General features: G+C 43.2%; 3 protein-coding genes across 5 annotated transcripts in view; 2 read left to right on the forward strand and 1 right to left on the reverse strand.

Annotated features, from left to right (window-relative positions):
* The window catches only part of LOC116523543 (protein Spindly-A-like), a 34,878-nt gene extending 31,543 nt beyond the window's left edge, over positions 1-3,335 (forward strand). For both annotated transcript variants that reach the window (XM_032238654.1, XM_032238655.1), the window contains 2 exons: positions 1,255-1,364; positions 3,088-3,335. In XM_032238654.1, the coding sequence (XP_032094545.1) occupies positions 1,255-1,364; positions 3,088-3,187 (210 nt within the window). In that variant the 3' untranslated portion in view covers positions 3,188-3,335. The remainder of the gene's footprint in view (positions 1-1,254; positions 1,365-3,087) is intronic.
* The window catches only part of LOC116523541 (serine/threonine-protein kinase MRCK gamma-like), a 187,355-nt gene that overhangs the window by 107,850 nt on the left and 53,217 nt on the right, over positions 1-26,288 (reverse strand). The gene's annotated exons all lie outside the window — the stretch shown is intronic.
* LOC116523542 (prelamin-A/C-like) overlaps positions 1-26,288 on the forward strand; it is a 75,560-nt gene that overhangs the window by 48,178 nt on the left and 1,094 nt on the right.

Here is a 26,288-nt window from a genome sequence, read left to right on the forward strand (position 1 = left end):
GGAGAGTACGCCAAAAGTGAGGGATTCCCAGGCATATAGGTGATGGCAGCAAGAACTATGAAATCAAGGCAAGAGGCACAAGCAGGGTGTTTAAATGCAAAAGGTTTCAGGAAAGGAGTGTGTGAGGGAGCTCCCCAATGCATCATGGATATTCAGTGGCAAAATACCGTAATTAAATTATAATCATGCAATTTCTGTTTCTCAGTTTATAATGTGGTTTTAAGAATGAAATAGGAGCAATTTGCTTTAGAGAGCCCCAAAATTGGAATAAAAATGAAACGGGGCCATGCTTCTTCCAACGATTGTCAATCCTGAAGTGAATGTGGCTGAGGCCATCTTTGAAGCTTTAGGGTTGCCACAAGGAAGAAGAAGGGACAGGACAGGGGAAAATAACTAACTGGGGGCTTGTAGTCAAACCAAGAACATTCCAACACGTGACTGGGGGAGAGGAGGAGTGGAGTAACCAAGCAACTGGCCAGCACCTCTATTGGACAATATAACTGATGACTTGGGGGAAGGGTAACTTTTTAAATTTTATAATTAAAAAGTAATTAGATGAAAACCACAGGAACTTTCAGAGTTGGTTTTCACCAGTTGTGTCAATATGATGTATCCAATAAAATGTTCTTTGAGGAATCTACTTGCCTTGGAGTTCTGCTTTCTATGGGTGCATTACTTGGAACACTGACAGATACAGAAGAATGACTTTGGGTTGTTTTTACCCTTATCCCAAGCATTGTTCATCATGATTGTAGATGATACTGAAAGACTTGAGGAACTCCATTACTGAGGAATAGTACACACAATAGTTTGCTCTGTCAATCTCAGTTCCAGGAAGTACAATAAACAAGGGAAGTGGTGTTACAACTTTGCATTTATATAAAGACAAGCTTTAATATTCATTGAGCAAGCCATTTTGGAATAAGAACCCAAAATGTGTTTTCATGGTTGTGTTTTCTAGGCTGATTTCACGAAGCATAAAAGCAATAAAATACCACAAATATCTATTTGGTGTGTAAGCTGTTAATTTCATTAATCATTTGATAATTTTCCTCTTGAAGATAGTTGAATTTATATATTCCCTTATACATATTTTTACCTCAGGCTATAGCATAATTTCATACATTGAATGGGATGATTTTCTTCAAAGATATTTTCATTTGTTGCCATACCTTTTTGTTGTGAACTGATAACTGAAATTACCAAAAGCCAATAGTGTATTAGTTTTAATTTTTTAAATAATTGTTTACCCAGAAGGTATCTGAGAACTCAAGAGAGCTGAAACAGTGTAATACCTCAGAAGATGCTGAATTTGAACACGACTATTATTTTGATTTGCTTCAAATGAAACTTGAAAATTCAAAGTGAGTCTTGTGAATTCTAATTGTGGAAATTGACAGCCTGAGTAAGCCATGGCATATTCGTTTAAATTAGAGTATTAGTTCCTTCTTATCTAAATGCTAAATTGTTAGATTTTCTTGATTGTTGTTTTTTAACTTTTTTAATTTTTTAACTTTCTTGATTAAAATACCAAGTTAACTATTAACTATTTTAGTAAAATAAGCCTTGGTTATACATTACATAATGTTAACATTTTTAATTGAAATCAAGTAATACTACAGAGCATATTGTGTGAAATCAGCCACCATTGCTTATAAGTAGTGATTTATGGTATATCATGTGTGAATTTAGCAAGAACATAATACATAATACCTGTATTCAGCCTTAGTATCTTAGTATAAATCATCCCAGGGTCACACAGTAAGACATAGTTTGTTGAATAAGATATAATGGCTGGGCACAATTTGTTGTTGTTTGTTGTTTATTAGTTTTGTATGCCGCCCACTCCCGAAGGACTCCGGGCGGCTCACAATAAAATAGGGAAAGGAAAATAAATAAGACAATATCGGATTCCAACAAAAGAGCTGAGTTAATGTGTAGGTAGCCTTCAACTTACATTATGACAAATACTTCCCCTCCAAAAAAGTATTTATGACATGGATTCCAGTGATCATGTGATCACATTTTGGGTATTCAACCCACTTGCATTTATGATTTTCAGTATCCCAAAGTCACGTGACCATATTTTTTTATTTTTGTTGCTGGAAACCGGCATTTACTTCTGGTTTCTGGAAGAAGCTCCCATTAGGGACACTGAGTTTGCTTGACACCTGTGCCACTGGCTTAATGACCATGGTGATTTGCTTAATGATTGCAGCAAAACAAATGTAGAATTAAGTTAGTTACTTTATGTTTAACAACCAGCACTTTTTAGTATTGTAATTTCAGGCTAAATTACAGTCATAAGTCATAGATTAACTGTAATATCCTAAACTAAACAAATCATATCTTACTTACCATGTTGTATATGAACCCAATATCCATGTCCAAATGTTTTACTTGGATTAGAAGACTACATATAGCATAAAATGTAATTTCTTTATCCTGCCACTGATTCAACGTTCAGAGGATAAAAAAAATAAATAAGGAAAAAAACACCTGTATGCAACAAGAAAGCCAGAACTTTGAATATTAGTAGATATTTTAGAAATAAATAAACCATGTTCTTTAGAATATTAACATGAGTTCAGAATTCTGGATGTTTCTTCCCTGTTTATCTTCCTCTGCCATACACAGTAGAGCTAAGCCGAGAGAAAGGCACTCACTGATTTCCCCTATCTGAAGGTGGGCCCAAGCTGATCTTTCCTGGTCTTAGTCCAATACCTTAATCATACACCACTTTCAATGTTTTAATATTACTTTATGAGCCAGATTCAATGATATTTTTTAATGATAATTGAAGTTGTTCTCTTCCTTCAATTTTTTTTTTCTTCTGTATTCTCTCCTGAAAGCAACAGATTTTCGCTGGCTAGAAAACTCATTATTGTTCGGTACTGAGAGCGTCATAAATCTTTTTGAATGGTTTTGGCTGCTAATTTTGCTTCATATATTACACGTTTTTAATCCTAATATCTTTATATGGGGATTAAGTGAAAAAGATGGAAGGAACTGAGACCTGCGATGTGGAGGTTGACTTTATGCAATTGTATGTTTTCTAATACTTACTTTTTGTTTCCTTATTTTTAGTAAGGAGGAAGACATTTTGAAGAATGAATTATCTTTACAGCGGATGAAAGCTTTATTTGAAAGTCAGAGAGTCTTGGAGATGGAGCGAAAGTTTTTGTAACTGACAAGCAACTTAAAGCTTGTCAGAGTGAGAACACCAGGTCAGTGCAAGACAATCATCACAGACCTGCATCTCTGTACTGCTCATGCTTTTTCTCTGTACTGCTCATGCTTTTTCTCTGTACTGCTCATGCTTTTTGTTTGTTTGGTTTTTTAATGTTTTTAATTGTCATTTATAGGCCGCCCTTTTCCCTGAGGGGACTCAGGGCGGCTTACAATTAATGGGGAAGGAGTAAAATAAAATAATAAAATAATATGTGAATAAAGGAAAAATAGAAATAAAACACAACATACATTCATCATTCGGGTGGGGACGGATTACGATCTTTATCCCCAGGCCTGACGGGATAGCCAGGTCTTGAGGGCTGTGCGGAAGGTCTGGACGGTGGTGAGGGTACGAATCTCCACGGGGAGATCGTTCCAAAGGGTAGGAGCTACTACTGAAAAGGCTCTCCTCCGTGTGGTTGCCAGTCGACACTGACTGGTGGATGGAACTCGGAGGAGGCCTAATCTATGCGATCTAATAGGTCGCAAGGAGGTAATTGGCAGGAGGCTGTCTCTCAAGTACGCAGATCCACTACCATGAAGGGCTTTGTGGGTGGTAAGTAGCACCTTGAAGCGCACCCGGAGATCAACAGGTAGCCAGCGCAGCTCGCGGAGGATAGGTGTTATGTGGGCGAACCGAGGTGCACCCACAATCACTCGCGTGGCCGCATTCTGGACTAGCTGAAGTCACCGGATGCTCTTCAAGGGCAGCCCCATGTAGAGCATATTGCAGTATTCCAGCCTAGAGGTCACAAGGGCCCAAGTGACTGTTGTGAGAGCCTCCCGATTCAGGTAGGGTCGCAACTGGCGCACCAGGCGAACCTGGGCAAATGCCCCCCTGGTCACAGCCGTCAGATGATGGTCGAAGGTCAGCTGTGGGTCCAGGAGGACTCCCAAGTTGCGAACCCTGTCTGAGGGGTATAAAGTTTGACACCCCCCCCCCCCCAGCCTGAGTGATGGAACACTAGCCAAATTGTTGGGAGGGAAACACAACAGCCACTCGGTTTTCTCCGGGTTGAGTACAAGCCCTCATCCAGTCCCTAACGGCTTCAAGACCCCGGCTCATCACGTCCACCGCTTCATTGAGTTGGCACGGGGCAGACAGATACAGCTGGGTATCGTCTGCATATTGATGGTATCTTATCCCGTGCCTCCGAATGATCTCGCCCAGCGGTTTCATGTAGATGTTAAATAGTAGGGGGGATAAGACCGAACCCTGCGGCACCCCATATGTTAGGGGCCTAGGGGTCGATCTCTGCCCCCCAACTAACACCGACTGCGACCTGTCCGAGAGGTAGGAGGAGAACCACTGCAAGACAGTGCCTCCCACCCCCACCTCCCGCAGTCGTCGCAGAAGGATACCATGGTCGATGGTATCGAAAGCCGCCGAGAGGTCAAGGAGAACCAGAATGGAGGCATGGCCTCTATCCCTGGCTCTCCAGAGATCATCGGTCAATGCGACCAAAGCGGTTTCTGTGCTGTAACCAGGTCTGAAGCCCAACTGGAAGGGGTCAAGGTAACTGGCTTCCTCCAAGGACCGTTGAAGCTGGAAGGCCACCACCTTCTCAACAACCTTCCCTACAAAGGGGAGGTTGGAGACTGGACGGTAATTGTTGAGAACAGCTGGATCCAAAGATGGCTTCTTCAGGAGGGGTCTCACCACCGCCGCTTTGAGTGCGGCGGGGAAGTGCCCCTCCCGAAGAGAGGCGGTGACAACCGGCTGGATCCAGCCTCGTGTCACCTCACTGCTATTAGCGACCAGCCAGGAGGGACACGGGTCCAGTACACAGGTGGAGGCACTCACAACTCTCATGGCCTTGTCCACGTCCCCAGGGGCAACATCCTGAAACTCAACCCAGGGGTGGTCAACTAATTCATTCTCTTGTGCCTCGGCTGGATCTGCAGAGATGGAGTCCAAATCCGATCGAAACCAAGCAACTTTGTCCGCTAAGAATTGGGCATAATCCTCAGCCCTACCCTGCAAGGGTTCCCCCGTATCCCTCCTATTTAGGAGGGAACGGGTTATCCTAAACAGGGCGGCTGGGCGGGACTCAGCGGACGCAACCAAGGTGGCAATATAAGATCTTTTTGCTGCCCTAAGTGCCCTGATGTACTCCTTGGTGCAAGTTATTAAGAGTGCTCGGTTCGATTCGGATTTATCGGACCTCCATAGGTGCTCTAGGCGTCTCCTCCGGCGCTTCCTCTCCCGGAGCTCCTCGGTGAACCAAGGAGGCCTCCGGGATCGGCCGCCTCGGAGGGGCCGTAGTGGCGCAATCCGGTCAAGGGTCTCTGATGCTGCCGAGTGCCAGGCAGCAACCAGAGTCTCCACCGGATTGTGGGCGAGAGTATCAGGAATGACCCCAAGCTCCGTCTGGAACCTCAGGGGGTCCATAAGTCGCCTGGGGCGGAACCACTTGGTCGGTTCCTCCTCCCTACAGTGGGGGTTTGGCCTCCAAAAGTCAAGCCTCAGTAGGCAGTGGTCTGACCACGACAGGGGTATGATCTCATTACCCCTCAGACTAAGATCACAAGTCCACTGCTCCGAGAGAAATATGAGGTCGAGCATGTGACCCGCTGAGTGGGTTGGGCCCCGAATTACCTGGGTCAAGCCCATGGCCGTCATGGAAGCCATGAACTCCTGCGCCCTGTCAGAGTGTTCACCGAGCGAAGGCAAATTGAAGTCCCCCAAGACCATAAGTCTGGGGATCTCAATTGCTAGCTCGGCTACCGACTCGAGGAGCGAGGGGAGGGCTGCTGCAACGCTGTTGGGAGGCAGGTACGTTAACAGCAGACCCACTTGACCCTTGAGGTCCAACTTCACCAGCAGGGACTCACACCCGACAAGCTCCGGAGCAGGGATCCTACGAGGTACTAATGACTCCCGGATAACCGTAGCCACACCGCCACCCCTTCCCTGGGCTCTCGGCTGATGAAGCACCTGAAATCCTTCTGGGCACATCTCTACGAGGGGGACTCCTCCCTCCGGGCCCAGCCAGGTTTCAGTAATACATGCCAGGTCTGCCCTCTCATCTAAAATTAAGTCCCGGACGAGGGGAGCCTTATGAACAACAGACCTGGCATTTAGCGACAACAGCCTGAGACCAGGGTCCTGATTACTCGCGCCATCTGGCCTCGGAGTGGAACTCATAGGGCCGGAAGGAGGGATCTCTGTGACTTAGCGAGCCCTCCTTCCCCGGTAATGGTCAGCCCTAAAGTCCCCGCCATATCTGCCCCTCCCTGTTATGACCGTAATGCTCCGGCCCACTCCCGTGTCCGTGGTCCCCCTGACCACCCCAGTGACCCCCGCATTCCCCGGCAGGTCCTCCGAATCAAGCATACTCATCCGTTCACCCAAACAATCCCCATGTAATGATTAAAAACACAAAAAATACAGCAATAATAGGTAGTAAAAGTGGGCACATTCGCTCAATCACATACATATCCCATACAAAGAAGGGAAAAAAGAAAGAAAAGGGAGGAAACAAGAAGGATTACGCAGCTTCTTAGAAATGCGGTTCAGGTAGCTGTACACCAACCGTGGGATATAGGGTACGTAGATGGTATATCACGTTCTTGGATGGTATAATAATGGGGGTCCAGAGTCTGAAAGTCTAAGGTCCAGGGAGGCCAAGGTGGGTCGTAAGGAGAGGGGAAGTATGTTAAGAACATTAAATCCCCTCTTATAGATTTTTCCACCTGATGGTAAGGTGGTGATAGTAGTCCGGAACAGTCCCCAAGGGTTCAGTGAGTCAGTCAACCAGGTGGGCGCAGTCAGGAGATGTTGCACGGCCCAAAAAATCATAAGGGGTGCCGCCATTGTCCATATGTCACCCGCAGCAGCGAGCAGAGAAGGGGGTGTACCAGAGAAAGGAGGGGGGGAGAGCTCGAAAACTAAGGTGGCCAGAAACCAGGCACCAGTCACAGCCAGTTTCAGCTGTATAGGTGTAAAGGATCAGCCACTCCCTCTTTAATGAAATGCTGGTTAACACAGGCCCAGGTCTTTGATCTTAATCTCTCACAGTTCAAAACAAATGCTAGCACCGCCCACCAGTATGGAATACGCCCTTGTTGTCTTCAGCGTTTGCACCGATCACTTGGTGCCACTCGCCCACACCAATTCGAGCCGCAAAATTATCTAAAGCGGCTGCCACCGTCACCCCCAGCTTGGAACACGCTGGGGGTCTTGGGGGGGGGCGCCCGACAACGCCGGCAAAACTCCAAAAATCACCGCCCGTATGAGCGGGGGGGGCATCCAACAGCGCCCACGGCCAAGCCACCATCCGCTATAAGGGAGGGGGAAAGGGGACGTCCGACACCATCGAAGGCCACTCTGGAGTATCCTAGGTCTTTCAAACTCCAAGCCCCTCCAAGTTCCAAGGTTCCGAGGATCCCGACAGCAACGTCTCCAAGTTGCACTAGCAAGCCGCGCCGGCAGTCTCCGCCCCAGCCCAGCGCTTTTTTTCCGGATATCTTCTCTCGTCCGCGTCTTCCGAGCCTAGCAGCTCTGGGGAGGCAAATCTCCTCAGTCCACTGCTGGCACGGGTATTCTAAGGAGTTCTTACTTCCTTCAAGCACGAAGCCGGGTTCCTGGACCAAGATTCCACCTTCTCCCACGCAATTTCTCAGCAACCCGAGCCGGAGCGAAAAAACTCGGCAGCCATCTTCCATCCAGAGATGTCATTAAAGCAGTGGGTGTAACATAGCTATTGGAACGACTGGATGTATAACCTGGTAATGAGAGCTTTTGTATGAATTGACAGAGCTTTTAATATTTTTTTAGGGCTTTAAAATGCTTTCAGAAGAGGTACTATGGAAAACATTTGGCCAGTAACAAGCACTTCCTTTTTGAACTATTACATTGTGCCTCTTCCCAGATTCACATGATTATTTGTAGCTGTCCTATGAATATGAAATCATGTCAATTTGGGAAGAAGCTAGGCCGCTTTGAAGGCTTATAAAAAGATATTTCACTTATGTTTCCTTGCATTCTAAAGTACTTACTAAATTACTCATAGCAACTATGAGCAATTAAGTATGTGTTCAGATGCTTTGCTGCCAGATTAGCATTATACCTACATAATCATGCAATCGATTATTGGGCAATGAGCTTTCATGGATTATGCCTCTGCTGTGATATATTTTAAAATACTTTGGAGGATTCTGCAATGTGAATGCAAGAGCTTCAAGGCAGTTACCCATTGGTTACCAGTTACCATTGCATTTTGTCGTGATTCCTTGGCTCATTCCTATAGTGTTAAGATTGTAATACAGTGGTGTTATGTTACCTTTCTGCTGCATAGTTGTCTTTAAAACTGGTCATAATAACCAGACTGCTTGCTTTGACATCATCAAGAAAATGGAGGATACTAATATTGGCCAGCTTGACTGTCATTTTATTTCATTTGACTTTTTCACTTTTGGAGGAGAAAGAACTGCAAGGTTTTGAAAATACGTGAGCAGCATCTTTAGAGATATTATTGCCAACTTAGCAATGGAATTCAGCAACTCAGGCAGAGAAGCTGTTGAGAAACAGGGCTGGTAATACACCAGCAGCAATCCCTATTGTTTCCATGAACCCAACTTCAACCAGAGCACCTCTTCGCTGAGGACAAATAGGTATAGACAGCAACATAACACAGACTTACTAATCCATTGTTCTGTCGCTTATAAACCTTTTCATTTTTATATAATTTTTATTAAATATTTTTAAAATAATGCAAATTTTGAAAGAGAAGAGTAAGGGAAGTGAACAAAAAGAAGAACAAAAAATGCAAAGAAAAAATAGAGAAAAGAAAGGAAAAAACAGATAATGTTGTAAACAAATGGCTTCCAATCTTTAACAGCAATTACAAATATATGAGCCGTGCAGTGGTTAAAGTGCAGTACTGTGGGCTACTTCTGCTGCCTGCAATTTGGTAGTTCAAATCTCAGCAGGCTCACAGTTGACTCAGCCTTCCATCCTTCTGGGGTGGGTAAAATGAATACCCAGGTTGTTGGGGGCAATATGTTGACTCTGTAAACCATTTAAAGATGGCTGTAAAGCACTGTAAAGTGCTATATGTCTAAGTGCTATTGCTAGTGCTATTTAGCTCTCTCTAAGACCGCAACATAACTTCCTTTTTTCCATTCTTTAGCCTTTCTCATCATCAAATCCATAAAGCACAAGTTCATTTTTTTAATTTTTCAACAAAAAGTCTATAAGAAGCTTCCTGCTAGTAATAAATATATTTTTGTCCTTTCTCTAATAAGACAATTTTGCTATCTCTCTGTTAATTCTGTCATCTTTACCATTTATTTCTCCATCATACATATTTCGGAAGCTTTCCATTTTTAGCATAAAATCTTGCAGCAGCTACATATAAAAAGTCTTCCATGACTCTTTTTTTTAAGTGTCTGTCTATTAGTTCCAATAAGATCTCTGCTTTCAATTGAATATATTACTCTTTAAAATTCTTTCTATCACTATACATATTCTAACCCAAGATTCTCTAGCTTTTGTGCATGTCTGCCAGTCATGATAAAATGACCTTTCATATTTTCCACATTTCCATCATAAATTTGCAGCATCTTTATATATTTTGGATATTTTTTTCTGGAGTCATGTACCAGTGGTACATCATTTTATAAAAGTTCATAGTTACATATTTTCCCACTGTTCTCTCTTTATATTGATAGAGCCAGTTTGGTCTAGTAGTTTAGGCAATAGTCCAGAAAGCAAGGCAATGTGAGTTCAAGTCCATAAATACCAAGTGGGTGACCTTGGGCCAGTCACTTCCAGCCCAATCCACTTCACAAGGGTTGTTTTGGGGAAAATAGGAAGAGAGAGGTGTTGGATATGTTTGTCACCTTGACTTATTTATGAAAATAATAAAGGCAGGATATAAATAAATGAATAAATAAAATAATAAATATTGTCCAAAGTTATTTGCTCACTTTATCATACTGTTCCGCTTATTCTTCCATTTCAAATTTCAACAAAAGTTTATGCATTTTAGCAATTAAATGGTCCTCTTTTATACATAGTTTAGTTTCAAATACTGTTTTGTGATGCTAAATTCCAATTATACTGTTATCTACCTTAAATATTAACTGTAAACAAAAACCATTGAAAACTAAATCAGCAGTCAATTTATCTCTTGATTTCATTTTACAATTGTTTGATCACTTCTAAACTTTACTGAATGCCAATCTTTGACACAATTGTCATTAACTGCTTCTTTGAGTTCTTTTAAAGTCATTTTGTCTCATCGCTGATGCCATCTAGTCATGTAGGTATTTTTTTCTTATCTCTTGAACTTTCCAAGTGCCAGGATATTGTCCAATGACTATAGATTTCACTTTATGTGACCACAATATTTAAAGTAGATTCGTTATGTGTGCTTCCAGCAAGCATTCTGTTTTTACCTTATCTATCGATGAACTATTTTTTCTTCCAGTCTAAGGTATTCGTAGCAATTTTTTCCAACACTACCATTCAAAGGCATTGATTTTTCTTCAGCTTTTCTAATGTTCCAGTTTTCAGAGCTATTTATTACAACTGGGAAAAAAATAGTCTTGATAATATACACCTGTGTTTCCATTATGATATCCCTGCACCTCAGTATTTTATATAAAGTTATCTTAGATTTTCTTTCAAGTAATAGGCATTTTTTTAAATAAGTCACCATATCTGTGAATGCTTGAATCTGGAAATATGAAGACTTCAACAGCTTATCCATCTTTTTATGTATATTGGCATTACCTTTTAACATATTGGATTTTTAATAAATAGAAGAAACTTTTTTCTACCAGCTTATTTGACTTTTTAACAAGAAATTCCTTACTTTTTCCTTCTTCCAGACCCACCATTTACATATCTGAGGCAGTTGATGTTTCTTCCAACACTTTTAATTCCAGTTTCTAATTCCAGTGTATCATTTCTTTGCATATATGATAAAGAAGGTAGCAGTGTGCAAAATTAATTTTGAACAATTTAATTGCACCATATTTCACTGTAACTGTTGCTCCCTAGTAATCATGCAAATTTATGCAGTAAGAAGAAATGGCCTAGGTAAACCTATCTTATTAAGGGTTACCCTCAATGTGGCATAATTCATAAAGCAATTATAGATTTCTTGTCAATAACGTGGCTCTCTCCCTTTTCTATTGGATATTAATAATGTGATCTTGTGTGCATCTGTTTTTTTTAATCTAGCTTATACATCTAGCACTTCCTGTTCATGTGCTGTTGAAGACTAGATTGTGAAGTGTCTCTTACCAGCATTTGAGACAAGTGCAGTTGTGCAGTAATTTATTTATTTATTATTAGTTTATCAATCATGTACAGGATAGCAGGTATAAGTATGAATATGGACATGAACAAAGGAAATTAATAAAAATAAATGGGGATAGTAGGACAGGGACAGTAGACACGCTGGTGCGCTTATGCACACCCCATTTACAGAAGAATGGGGTGAGGTCCATGGTAGACAATTTAAGGCTGAAGCTGTGAGGGTTTGAGGATGTTACAATGGAGTTGGATAGAGCATTCCAAGCATTGACCACTTTTTTCTGAAGTCGTATTTTTTGTAATCGAGTTTGGAACAGTTTTCCTTGAGTTTGTATCGATTGTTTGCCCGCATATTATTGTGCTTGAAGCTGAAATAGGATGTTGTAGAAGACAATTCTGTGTATTATGCTTAGGTTCAACTTCAGGTGGCGCAGTTGAGATTGTTCAAGCCCAAAATGTTGAGCCTGGTGGCATAAGGGATTCTATTGTGAGTAGAGTGGAGAAGAGTGGAATACACTTCTTATGAAATACCTCTGGACCCACTCGATCATATTAATGTCTGATATACAGTGTGGATTCCAGGATTCCAGGCATACAAATTGTATTTGTATGCACCAGTTAGCAGTACAATGTTGCCAGAGAAGACGTTTTGCAAAATTAGGTTAACAATTCATAATGCCTTTTTGGGCAATGCTGTTATAGTGAGCTCTGGGGCTTAGATCATTTGAGATGAGTAATGTACAGCTAGGTCCTTGACAGAGTGAGCGTCGTCTACAAGGTCGTTTCCGCCCAACTTGCATTTGGTATTCTGATTTTTATTGCCCATGTGTAGGACAGAGCATTTGGAGTTGTCAATTGCGCGACCATTCTGACACATAGTCGAGGTCGTTTTGTAGGGCAGCAGCATTGTTGGTGGTGTTAAATAATTTTATGTCATCGGCAAAGAAGACGCAGCTGCTTATAATATTATCGCAGATGATTTTATATTATTAGTTTTAACAGTAGTTTCTTATGCACCACTGAATCAAAGGCTTTGCAGAAGTCTATGTAAATTGTATCTGTTGCTTTATCCTGATCAAGATCTGTGGTCCAAATGCTTCTGTAGGAGTTGCAGATTTGAGCATTCTTAAGATGTGTTGTTTGATTTTTGGAATATAAATTGATGTTTGTTAGTCTCTTGGCTACTGCTGAATTTTTCCTATATTAAGAAGTAAAAGTTTAACTCCATTGTTTTGGAAAGTTTTAAACAGTATTTCTTTTATTTCATCAAACCCTGCAACTTTATTACTGGTAATAGGGCACATTTAGCTTCATTAGCCAGAAACCTCTGGCTTGGGTCTGAACCATGATTCAGTATTTATATGTATCAACAAACTTTGGTGAAAAGTTGAGGTTATTGCAGTGCCCTCTGGTCACATGATCAAAATTATGGCACACGATAAGTGCTTGGAATGCTAGAGCTGGCTTTAGATATTTTTTAAAAAAAGTACCTTCACTTTCCTCTGGGAATCTGATCAGTGGTTTTAAGGAAAATTTGGCCTTGTCTTCAAAGGGTTCCTTGAGATCACTGGAAGCTTTTTGCTTCATGGAGGGCAGTGGTTGATCTTTGCCTTACTGACTCCAGGGCATTGGGTGCTTGCCAGGCAAGGCACCTTGCCAGGCAATCCAGCTACACTCTTGCCCCAGGTGGATACTGAATTGCATCATGATTGCGTACAGGTGGTGGAGTCTGTATATGCCAGTAGACCCAATCTTAGTGCTCAGCATCTCCCAAATGCTGACTGTGAATGGTTTACAGATGGTAGCAGCTTTATGATGGAAGGTCTGAGAAAGGCGGGATACGCAGTGGTCCCACTGTGGGAAGTTATAGAAGCCAAATCACTACCAGTAAAGACTTCTGCTCAGCTGGCTGAGCTGGTAGCTTTAACTAGAGCCTTACAGCTGGCTGTAGGACTAACAGTAAATATTTACACAGATAGCAAATGTGCCTTTGGAATCTTGCACACCCATGGAGCTTTATGGAAGGAAAGAGGATTATTAAATGCAAAGGGGTCAACTATTAAGTATGGTCCACAAATTTTAGAATTGTTGGAAGCAGTCTGGCAGCCAAAAGAAGTAGCAGTCATACATGTCAAGGGGCCTTCTAAGGAAGACACCCTTTACGCGAAAGGGAACTGGGCTGCAGATAGGGCTGCTAAGGAAGCTGCCCTACGACACTCAGATGGAACAGCTACCCGAATTCCCATGTCTCCATCCATACCCCCTTCCCCGGCCTCTTATACACCCGGGCACAGGGCATGGGCCAAGTTTATCGGAGGCAAGGAGGGGAACGATGGTTGGCAGGTAGAGAGCAAAGTTATTCTACCAGATGCACCTCTAAGGATTCCTTTACAACAAATACATGCTGGCACACATTGGGGGTCAAAAGCACTGGTAATAATAATGTATACAAATATATTCAATTGGATAATATGTGATTTCATATCAATTGTCATAATTGTCTCGGGCTCTTTCCAGCCTCGGGATCTGATGAGACACCTGGACATCAGACTTTTGCCACAGGTGTCAGGGGAGTCAAAGGCCCAATGAGGGCAAGGCAAGAGCTGGCCAGGGCCCGAAGTGTCCATCTCCATGTTGCCATGATTCCACAGGAAGATCCGATGATCTCCCTGATAAAATACCTTTAAGTGTCTCAATGTCAAAGTCATCATCTTAAGGATGGGGGCAAATCCAAACTTAGTCGACTGTAACTAGCCTTGGTTGGCTCTTGAATCTTGACAGGTTGAAGTGTATAATCCATGCAATGCAAAAGAAAGCAGCTAGGCAGAATTCCTCTTTTCCTACAAAAACAAATCAGAAGAGATCAGCATAACAGCAGAGCATGTGCCCATACAGTCATATAGCCAAAGGCAGGACTGGGACTCACCATTGCTTAATATTTAAATTAATAACTCTTAAGCAAAAAGATTTAATACCTTCCATATTCTGGACAATACCTAAAATAAGGTCCTACAATGTGGGAAAGCCAAATGACAAACGTATTCAACATTTTCTGGATTGCTTTCACAACTAACGGTTGAAGGGAGAGAAAAAAAGATCATTAGTCCAGAGTGTCAGCGTTCCAAGTATCATGTAGAATTAAATCAGAGTCCAAGGCAAAATGATCCTTAAAGTTCCAATTTAATAAGACAGGCATGTTGGCATTGTGCTGTGGGATCCCAATTCTGGGAGTTACATCAGGATCCCACCCAGTTAAAAGTTCATTATCTTTTTTTTTAAATAATTTTATTTTTTATTACATATACAACATCACATAACAATAGAAAAAAAAGGGGAAAGGAAAGGGAAAAAAAAACAAAAAAACCCCCATCGTCCCATACAGTATGTTATTTGATCACAGGTGCATCCCTACTACGTTTCCCCCCATACACACATCCCGTATCTCTCTGTTGTATATTTAATAGACACCACAATAACCTAGGGTTTAAAAAAAAGGGGGGGGAGACAAAAAAGAAAAAAAAACCATCATTACATACAGCATGTCGTTTGGTTACAAGTGTTTTAACATCTGCATCTTCAAATAATATTTACCGTCTCAAATATTTCATCTAATATAACTAAAGGCCACATTTTCATTCTGCAATATATATTCAGTTAACATTAGCATTATTTTTCCCCAGGAAGTATACTTCTATTTATTGTTAACCTTGCATTTCATACCTTCAAACAGAGATCTTATTCCTTCATTTTTCAACAAAGCATCGCTGCCTATATATACCAGTTTTCATTTGTTCCCCTATTAGAATTGCTTATCAGCAGCGAAATATCATTATAATAAGTTCTTAACCTTATACATTATATCCCCAGACCTTATATTAATACTTCATTGTGTCATTGTTAGATTATTTCACAGCATAATTATATCATCATTTACTTTCTTCAATTAAGGCATAAGTATATCATTTTTCATTTCCAAAGTTTTTTTTCCCCCCCTAGCCACCGATAAAACAAATCCCATATCTTATAAAATTGTTCATCCTCTTGCTCTCTAATTTCAAATGTCAATTTATTCATTTCGGCACAGTCCATTATTTTTCGGATAACTTCTTCCTGTTTTGGTATTGTTTCGTTTTTCCAGTTTTTTGCAAATACAATTCTGGCTGCTGTTAACACATTTACAATCAAATATTTCAATTCTCTATTGTATGTTTCCAATATAATTCCCAATAAAAAGATCACTTAGTCTAGTCTCTAGCTTCTCGGTTTTCTTCTCTCCTTCTTGGATTTTATTTTCAATTTTTTGAATCCTGTCTTTGTATTTCAGCATCCAGTTGTGCATGCTTTCAACTTTCCCTTCCATTTTATCAACTTTTTGCACTATACTTTGATTTTGTTGTTCCATTACCTCCATTTTTTTAATAAGAGTGTCTAACTTGCTATCTTTACTGTCAATTCCTGCTTGCATTTTCTGCATCATTTGCATAAGTGTTTAAAAATTTGCTTCCTTCTCTTTTTCATGCGGGGACATTGTCTGTGTTGTCCTCTGGCCTCCCGCAGGTGTGGAGGCGGAGGTTGATGTAGAGCCAAAAGCAACTGCTTTTCTACTCATAGCCAATTAGTATTAGAGGGTGGAGGGTTATAAGTACAGTGTATGAAGTACATAGAGTACACAGGGGAAAGGAGGGAGAAATGAGGAAAAGGGGAAAGAGAGAAAGGAAAAGAAAGAAGGTAGAGAAAAGGAAAGGGGGAAAAAAGGAACTCTTCCAACTATTTTGTTCAAAATACGTAAATCAAATGCATTACAGGAGGGATTTTGATAACAAAATTCAAGTCCACTAGATGGCAGTGTTAGCTTATGATTTGTAGTTTATAGCTTGCTTTAGCTTGTTGTTCCGTAGCGTTTGTTAATTACTAATTGTTAAAATACAACCAAAAGGCTAAAAGAAAAACAAAAAGCAGATCTTCAAAGCACTTTAGGTTTAAATTCAATGTCCCCATTAGGTTCAAAGTTAAAAATATCTACAACAAAAAGGAGGAACACAAGAAACCGATTTAAATTACAAAAGAGTCCAGCCCGGCTTCCAAAGATTAAAAAAAAAGGAACAGAAAAATAAACTTTCAATCGGCAAGATTTGTCCCCGCCGCTTTTCTCACTAGTCAGCCTTATTTTAAACTGTTTCCAAATTTAGAGTGTTCTCTTTCCAACAAGAAAAAAAGATTTAAAACTCACATCAAACGACATGCTTAAATCCAGTCTCTCTCTGGGCTTTTGCAGTTATAGTCAGCATCGGCTGATCCGGAAATCACTGGATTAGGAGGGCTTTCCTTAAATTCCCAGAGATTTTGCGAACATCTCTGGGACCACTGGAGTCCCCTCCAACTTTCACTGTCTCTCCGGGACAGCTTAGATCCGAAACGAATCGTCCAGATGACCCGGTATAGATGGTCTCTCAGGAACTGCCTGAAAGTCCGTCTTCTCACTGCTAAGCCCCACCTTCTTCCCCAAAAAAAGTTCATTATCTTGTCCCCACACCCACAGTCCATCACATGGTCCAATCTTCTTCTTCCATGCTGGCGTCTACGCCTAACTGCTTCCGTCCAGGTGTAAAGGTTTGGGAGACAAAAGATGACCTTGAGCTTCTAGGAAGGAATTTTTTATTTTGAAAACAACACATTCTACCTCTTGCTAAATCCCCCCCCCCCTTAATGAGAGTGTGGCAGGCCAAAGATTCTTAAAGGAACCACTGCAGGCCTGACACAGAGTCAGATAGACTATACTTGTCCATGGAGGCTCTATCATAGATTGCCAAAATTTTACTTTCTACACACACACACACACACACACACACACCCTTTTCACCCTGATTAGAATTTTCAGAATTTTAAGAGATAAAAGCAGAGAGGCTTCTCTGGCCATCAGTGAGCCTTGCCTGGGATGCCAGTTGTCTCAGGAAGATGATCTGCAAATCACCTTTGTGGGCAGCATAGCCAGAAAACAAGAGGAGAGCTGGGAAGACAAAAGATTCCCCCCCCCACCCACCCCCACTTCCCCATACAGGACTTTTGCTTGTAGGGGACTAGAACAGGCTCCAAAGCAGAAAAGAGAAAGAGAACTTCGATCGCATTCTCCTGAAAAAGGAAAGTTGGGGTTTCTCCCCTGTTGTAACCCTGTAACTAGGGAAAGGATGCTGCACACAATGGCCTAGGCGGGGCCAACAGTTGTGCTCTGGCAACAGATACAGATGTGGCTTCCCGATGCCCCCCTCCTAGGGCAGAAGGGGGGAAAAATAACCAGCCCCAAATCACCCAGCCGGCCATCATGGCCAAAGCTGCAGGATTGGAATTCACAGTTCTCCAGCTCAGTCGCCTGTGGCCAAAAACATGAGACCAAATTGGTTCTGTATAAACGTCCCCCCCCCTTCCCCACGTTTGACTCCCAGGAAAGGAAAGGAAGCATGCAGAGTATACCGCAATTGACCCTCTCTGCAGTAGCAGGGAGTAAATAAATGCTGTAAATAAAATTTCATAGGCTTGTTCCTTGGACAAGAGTGCCCTCCAATGCAGCATGTAGGATATATTTCCAAAAGAAAATCACTTGAAGTGTACAAACCCGGTGTTATGTATTAGGAGACTTGCAAATGGGCCAGCAACTGCTCTGCTGCGGCCTGATTGGCTAGGACGCAGCAGAGGCGGTTGCTGGCCTTCCTTAACTGCTAATCTTCCCTGATTGGCTAAGGTACTGCATCAGCAGTTGCTGTGCAGTACCTGGCCCTGATTGGTTAATGTGATTGTTACAATTACTATAAATGCTGGGCGTGTTTTGTGAAACCAGGAATCGTTATCTTACTTCTGTAACAATAAAGACCATCATACTGGCTATCCATGGCTTTTGTGTTTCCATCCACTCAATTCATAAAATTGGCGACGAAGGTGGGATCCGCGATTCCCGCAGATCCTGGAGCGGGAGAAAACAGCCAGTAGCAGCCACCTCTACCTTGCACAACTCCAGAGGCTACCCGAGCTGCCTTCGCACAACTCCAGAGGCTACCTTCCAGCAGCAGCAGCAGCCGTAGCCACCGCCATTGGAGCCTGCCAGCGTCTCCGCCAACTTGGCATCGATCAGATGCGGCCTCCGTCCGCCCGAGGGGGTGTCCCGCGCTCACCTCGGACGGAGTGCCGCCGATGCGCAAGGACGAGCAATGGACTGCGAGGCTCAACCGCGGAGAAGAGCCCGTGAAGGACCTGCCGGAACCCAAGGCCAGCATGCGCCCAGCTACAGCAGTATCCAGCCAACGAGAAGCTTCAATTTACGCCAACTCGGAGGACGAGCAACAGACCCCCGGTCTACGCCTACTCCGAAGACGAGCCGCAGTCTGCGGAAGCCAACCTCGGCCGGAACTGTCTGGGCCCGAAGTCGTAGGGCTTTCTGTGCACCTCACGGATCCAGCCAGCTGTCCCGATAGCACAAACTGCTTCGCGATCTGGCCACTCAGCCTGCCTGCGAAGCTTGCCTACCAAGGAGCAACCCTAACTTTCCGCTCAGAAGCCGCCTGCTGCTTCCCGTTCGAGCCAACCCTTCCTGCCGCGAAGAGCTCAACGTCTTGCCTCCGCAGCCTGCCTGCAAATCCTCGCTGCCTTCCGAAGAGCTGCCTCTACCTGCCGCCAAAGTCTTGCTGTTCCCGACGCCGCGAGCAGCCCGAGAAACCAGGCCACCGTCTGCCTGCCTTCTGCCTCCAATGCCTGCCTCCCAACGAGAAGCTCGGGGAGCTCCGGGGCCAGCCGTGTCAAGCCGCCGCGACCTCCTCGCTGCCTCACCGCCTGCGCAGCCTGCCCTGCCGGCTCTCATCCGCCTCCAGGGCCAACTCAGCTGTCTCCCGAGCCGCTCTCAACGCTCCTCAACCCAGCCGCCCAGGGAGAGCCTCTGCCTGTTTGCGAGAGGCCAGGAAGTCACGGGCCGCCGTCCCATTCCGCCTCTACTCTTCCCTCCCGCCGGACCTCCGCGCTGCCCTGCCAGTCCACCCACCTCCGCGCAAAGCCCTCCCTCTGATCACCGCTCACTGACCTCCCGAAGCCATCCATGAGCCGCCTCCAGGGCCGGTCTTCGCTTCAGAGGTTGCCTCCGAGCCCAGGACCGGGAGAATTTCAAAGGGGTTTGTTTGGGCATGCATAGAAAAAGGGGGAAAGGGGAATGAGAAATTTGCTAAAATGGGGTAATGTGAATTAAAAGTAAAAATAGAGTATGCAGAGGGAACGTAGAATGCATTAACTGGGGGAAAGGAGAAGTGAATGAATTTAACTGCTTGAAATGTGAATTAACTGGGGGAAAAGGAGAAGTGAATGAATTTAACTGTGCTTGAAATGTGAATTAACTGGGGGAAAGGAGAAGTTAAATGTTACACACACACACGCAAATGTAACACACAGACAAACTGATTAAAATGAGTTAATGTTCTTACAATGTTCTGGAACGTTCAAAGCTCCTTGTTATGATCCTATGTGTTTCCCCCCACCCCCCAATCAAACAGTCACCACCTCTCCAAGTCCATCTACAACGAAGAGGCCTGGTCTGAGATCGTCTGCGCATGCTCTTTAGCCAAGCTTGTGCAGATCTGGGGGAGAAGGGATGTTATGTATTAGGAGACTTGCAAACGGGCCAGCAACTGCTCTGCTGCGGCCTGATTGGCTAGGACGCAGCAGAGGCGGTTGCTGGCCTTCCTTAACTGCTAATCTTCCCTGATTGGCTAAAGTACTGCATCAGCAGTTGCTGTGCGGTACCTGGCCCTGATTGGTTAATGTGATTGTTACAATTACTATAAATGCTGGGCGTGTTTTGTGAAACCAGGAATCGTTGTTATCTTACTTCTGTAACAATAAAGACCATCTTACTGGCTATCCATGGCTCCTGTGTTTCCATCCACTCAATTCATAAAACCCAAGAACCTGAGAGACGACCCATGTCAGAGCCACCGTCTCAAAGAATGAAGCATGACCTAATAACTCCTTGCCCCACACCCAGAGAAGACGCATCGGAATGGCAAGCTGTGTTAGCTGGTGCTAAAGCCTCTCCCCCTGAAGAAGTTCCTCAGGAGTCTACACAGGACTTAGATGGGACCCCCCCCCTACTTTTAGAGAAGGCCAATTCTGAGTGTGATGACACCTCAATCCATGGCAACAATCAGACAACTTCCCTTTCTCTAAATCAAGTTTCCTGATGAGCTGCAAAAGGTGACCCACTTTCCCTTATAACCTGGAATGTAGCGGGTTGGTCCGTCCCATCAAATGACCAACTCTTTTTTTTTTACTATATATCACAATTTGACATCCTCTTCTTACAGGAAACCTGGGTTTCTGCAGAGATTCAGTTAGATGGTTATTGGGTTAACTCAATCCCGGCTGTCCCAAGCAAGAGGGGGGGGAACTAAGGGGGGGGCATTGTGACATTAGTTAATCCATCCTTGGAATTTAAATGTGTACCACTGCCACCTTTCCAGCCCCCTTACTCTTATTAGAAGCCTCTCTTAAGAGGCCGAGGTGGCGCAGTGGTTAGAGTGCAGCACTGCAGGCTACTTCAGCTGACTGCAGTTCAGCAGTTCGGCTGTTCAAATCTCACCTGCTCAGGGTTGACTCAGCCTTCCATCCTTCCGAGGTGGGTAAAATGAAAACCCGGATTGTTGTTGGGGGCGATATGCTGACTCTGTAAACCGCTTAGAGAGGGCTGAAAGCCCTAGGAAGCGGTATATAAGTCTAACTGCTATTGCTATTTAAACAGGTGGATATTTTGCTGTTTAATATCTATATTCCTCCACTTAATAAGAATAGTATGATCAAGAAGATTTGGGACAGCAGAGAAGATTTTATTCTTGGCTGCTCAGACAAATACCCCAAAAGCAACAATAATTATAGGGGGGGGGGACTTAAACTCTAGAATGGGAACAAACGATCAAGCATTATTTAATCAATGTAAGATCCACTATGATGAGAATGTAACAGGAGAATCCCTGCATTCCAGACAATTTAAAGACCCTAAAGCAAATCGGGCAGGTTTGTGTGTAGGACAGATGACTGTATGTTTGGATCTTTGTATCCTTAATGGGTCCCCATGGGGCGTCTTTCCAGCAGAATATACTTCTCGGGGAGCAGGAAGAAAATCCACGGTTGATTACTGGATAATATCATATGATCGGAAGTTCTTACAGAAGATGGAGGTAGACTCACGACTGGAAAGCAATCATAATATAATACTCCTTACTCTCACATTGCACCAGAGATCTCTGAGGGCAGGCACAGCTTACCTGCCCAGGTTAGAGAGTCAAAATACCCAGGTAAAAATTAAATGGAATGAGGAAAATGCTAAGGAAGTTACCAAACGGATGTTAGTTCCAGAAACCATATAGCTATGTACATCTCTACTAAGGAATAACTTTGGAGGATCTTACTTAGAGGGGTTTGAAACTTTAATTTTAAATTTGAATGCGGTTCTCATTGACAGAACACTAGCTCACTCCCAAAGGCCGGTCTCAAAGAATAAAAAATGGTTTTGGTTGTGTGCAACTAGAAAGGATATATAATATGGAGTACAGGAAAAGTAAAAATGCCCCTTTTGAGGATCACATTGACTACTTAAAGCAGTTGAAAGCACAATATAAGACCACTGTTCCCTCTAAGGTGCGCGGCTGCGCGGCCACGCACATGGCAAGAAACCCCCGCGCAGAGGTTTCTAACTGCCGCGCAGATTTCTTTCAAAGTAAACGTAGGGAAGTCCTTTGCAGGCGGCTAGAACTGGCCGCCCGCAAAGGACCTCCCCAAACTTGTTTCAGCGGCAGCTCTCAGCCTGGGTGGCAGCGTCATGCAGGCTGTGGAAGGAGGGGGAGGAGGAGGGAACCAAAGAGAGGCTTTTACCGAGTCTGCGCCCCACAGCCAGGACCGTCCTTGCGCCTCAAGCCGCGTTTCTTCCTGCAAAGCCCTTCTGGCGTCAAACGGAACTCTCGGGTTGCCCGAAGGGCTTTGCAGGAAGAAACGCGGCTTGAGGCGCAAGGACGGTCCTGGCTGTGGGGCACAGACCTGGTAAAAGCCTCTCTTTGGTTCCCTTCTCCTCCTCCTCCTCCTCCTCCTCCTCCTTCTTTCTGGAGCCCCTTCCTCAAAGATTTGGTACCAAAGCAATGGCGGTGAGGAAGTTGTGTCTTTTGGATTTTGCACTGTTGCTTTTTCAATGGTTCTCAGGCTGGTTGAACCTTTAGCAGCTGGGGTGATATTCTTTACTGTTAAGGTTACAATTGGATGTGTTGGACGAATCTTAAAAGATGAAACTTATTAAAACGTTTGACTTAACTAAAAACGTCTTCCTTTTTCTTCTTCTTCTTAAATATGATTTATTTATTTATTTTTACTTCAGAAGTTTGATGACCGTTATACAAACTAATCCAACCTAAATGTAGAGGAGGAGAAGAAGGGGGGATTTAAAAAGAGCAGAGGAAAAAGAAAAGAAAGCATGAAGAAAACATAAAGAAAAGGATGGAAGGGAGGGAAGGAAGGAAGGCACTTTATGTTGAAACAGAAAATATTATATAAGGAAGAAAATGGAAATAACTTAGGAAGGAAGGAAGGAAGGAAGGAAGGAATTGCACTTAATATTGAAGGAAAAGAGAATGAAGGAAAAAGTATTGGAAGGATTGAAAGAAGGAAGGAGGAACAAAGAATTACACTTAATATTGAAATGGAAAAGAAAATATAATGAATGAAAGAAGAAGTATAGGAAGGAAGGGAAGGAAGGAAGGAAGGAAGGAAGGAAGAAACAAAGACTGTTGAAACAGAAAAGATAATATAAGGAAGAAAATGGAAAGACGTGTAGGAAGGAAGGAAGGAAAAAAGGAAGACAATGTTGAAATGGAAAAGAATATAAGGAAGAAAATGGAAAAAAGTATAGGAAGAAAGGAAGAAATGTACTTAATATTGAAACAGACAAGGGAATGAAGGAAAAAATATTGGAAGGATTGAAAGAAGGAAGGAAGAATGGAAGGAACAAAGACAATGTTGAAATGGAAAAGAATATAAGGAAAAAAATGGAAAAATGTTAGGAAGGAAGAATTACACTTAATATTGAAACAATTGAATATAATGAAGGAAAAGGAAACAGGAATAAGGGAGGGACGGAGGACTTCAGCTCCCAGAATTTCCCTGGCTGAAGAATTCTGGGAACTGAAGTCCACCCCTCGTAAAGTGACCAAGGCTGGGAAAAGAATCCGCACTAGGGACAATGCAAGCTATGCTTCACCCCGTCAGTCCATCTTAGCGTGCAAGAAAGACATCAGACAACGCCACAGTTGCTATGGTAGCATTTGGCTATGCGCAGCGATGCTCTCCTGGTCTTTATGGGTGGGAGGGGGGCAGTTGAGCTGTAATGCTAATCCCCTCGTGGGAACACAGAGGGTGGGAGAAGAGAACCAAAGAACTTCAAACTCCAAGGTTCTGGAGTGGAGAATAAGGGGATCAACTTTGTCTAAATGATATTGACATATAAAGAACGGTTGTAGGAACTGGGTATGTCCAGTTTGATGAAAAGAAGGACTAGGGGAGACATGATAGCAGTCTTCCAATATCTCAGGGGTTGCTCCAAAGAAGAGGGACTCAAACTATTCTCCAAGGCACCTGAAGGCTGGACAAGAAGCAATGGATGGAAACTAATCAAGGAGAGAAGCAACCTAGAACTAAGGATAAATTTCCTGACAGTGAGAACAATTAACCAATGGACCAACTTGCTTCCAGAAGTTGGGGATGCTCCAACACTGGAAGTTTTAAAGAAGATTTTGGATAACCGTTTGTCTTAAGTAGTGTAGGGTTTCCTGCCTAGGCAGGGGGTTGGACTAGAAGACCTCCAAGGTCCCTTCTGTCATTCTATTCTACGATTAGGGGACTGGAGGCTAAAACATATGAAGAATGGTTGCAAGAACTGGGTATAATGAAAAGAAGGAATTGGGGAGACATGATAGCAGTCTTCCAATATCTCAGGGGTTGCCACAAAAAAAGAGGGAGTCAAGCTATTCTCCAAAGCACCTGAGGGCAGGACAAGAAGCAATGGGTGGAAACTAATCAAGGAGAGAAGAAACTTAGAACTAAGGAGAAAATTCCTAACAGTTAAAACAATTAACGGAACAGCTTGCCTCCAGAAGTTGTGAATGCCCCAACACTGGAAGTCTTTAAGAAGATGTGGGATAGCCATTTGTCTTAAGTGGTGTAGGGTTTCCTGCCTAAGCAGGGAGTTGGACTAGAAGACCTCCAAGGTCCCTTCCAATTCTATTTCTATTGTATTCTCTATATTCTATTCTTTCTCTATTCTATTCTAATCTCTTCTGAACTAAATGTTTATCTAGAACTCAAATAAATAGCTGCTTTTTGGTTTTATTTAATATTTATCAGTCTCTCTTTTATTCCATACTTCTGGTTGAAAGACTATTCTATGTCATGCTAAACAAATGCATATTCTAGTGGCGGCGGGAGCTCGTTGGCATCTTCAGCAGCAGCCCTGCCTCCTGTGAAAAAACCGAAGATGGAGCAGATCCACGCAGATGACGTTGCTGCAACATGACTGGAGGAGGAATTCTGGGAGTTGAAGTCCACAAGGCTTAAAGCTGTCAGGTTTGAAGACCCCTGGGGGTTTTTTCCTAAAGGGTTACGGGTGGAAGGGTCTTGTAACTTGACAGCTTTAAGACTTGCACGCTTCAATGCCAGAGTTTCTGAGCCAACATTTTGGTTGCTAAGCAGGACCGTTGTTAAGTGATACTGATATTATATAACACTTTTAATTAAGCGGGTACCTTGAATAAACATTGAGTTTCAAATAATACTGATTTCGTTGTTGTCTTAGGTGACATCTGTGAAAAAAATTCAGGTGCTCAGGCATGAAAATGTGCCGCTCAAACACTATACTTTTCCGCTCACACTGAAAAAAAATTAGAGGGAACATTGACCATCGGGCCACTCAGTATTTAGTAGATTGGAAATATCTCCCAATAAGAAGTTACTGTGCTTTTCCTAACCACAAAATGTGTTCAGTAAACAGGACAAGATAACCTTTGTTATTCCAAGCTCTTTATAGGCGCCTACGTACAAGATAGATAGGAAGCCATCTGCTCAGACAAAAGGCACCAGAAAAACCAAATAAGAGATCAATGCCTCTCAAGAAATTCTCAAGTTGACCCTTTGGAGTATAAGATGACGAAAGAAACGACATAAATGAATGTGCAGGAGGGGGAGAGTTTCTTAGGAGTAGAGTGTATAAAAGGTATTGTTTGAATGCTATTCTTTCCTCTCCTTGTACTCCATCCACTTGGGAGAACACTTGGAGGCCACCTTTGCAAACGCTTTTTATTTTTCTATAAATAAACCTTTTTGAATTGTGAACCAGGCTTGTCTCTGTGTTTGAGGATTTCATAATTGGGTTTTTACATCACAGGTTTGCATCCCCTCCTGTCCTGAGATGGCCCTCCTGATCACCAACTTACTAAAGACCAAGGGGGTGGATAAGCCAAAACCTATCCAACCATTAAAATGGACCATGGTATGCCAAACCCCCTTCAACCACCTTCATCTCTTTATCTCACCACTGGAGAAAGGAAAACCGAAGCGCCTGGGAGTTGAGAGTTATCGCCTTGAACATCTAATAGTCAAAGTCCCACACAGGGTTCAGGAGATTATGGAAGCGAAGGGGGCCTTTTGGATGACTGGGGCCCGCCAAGCCAATTATCAGACTATCCTGCTTGACTCCCCAGCCATTCAATTAGAGGTGTGTGAT

The sequence above is a fragment of the Thamnophis elegans genome, unplaced genomic scaffold (assembly GCF_009769535.1).
Source record: "Thamnophis elegans isolate rThaEle1 unplaced genomic scaffold, rThaEle1.pri scaffold_42_arrow_ctg1, whole genome shotgun sequence".
Classification (NCBI taxonomy): domain Eukaryota; kingdom Metazoa; phylum Chordata; class Lepidosauria; order Squamata; family Colubridae; genus Thamnophis; species Thamnophis elegans.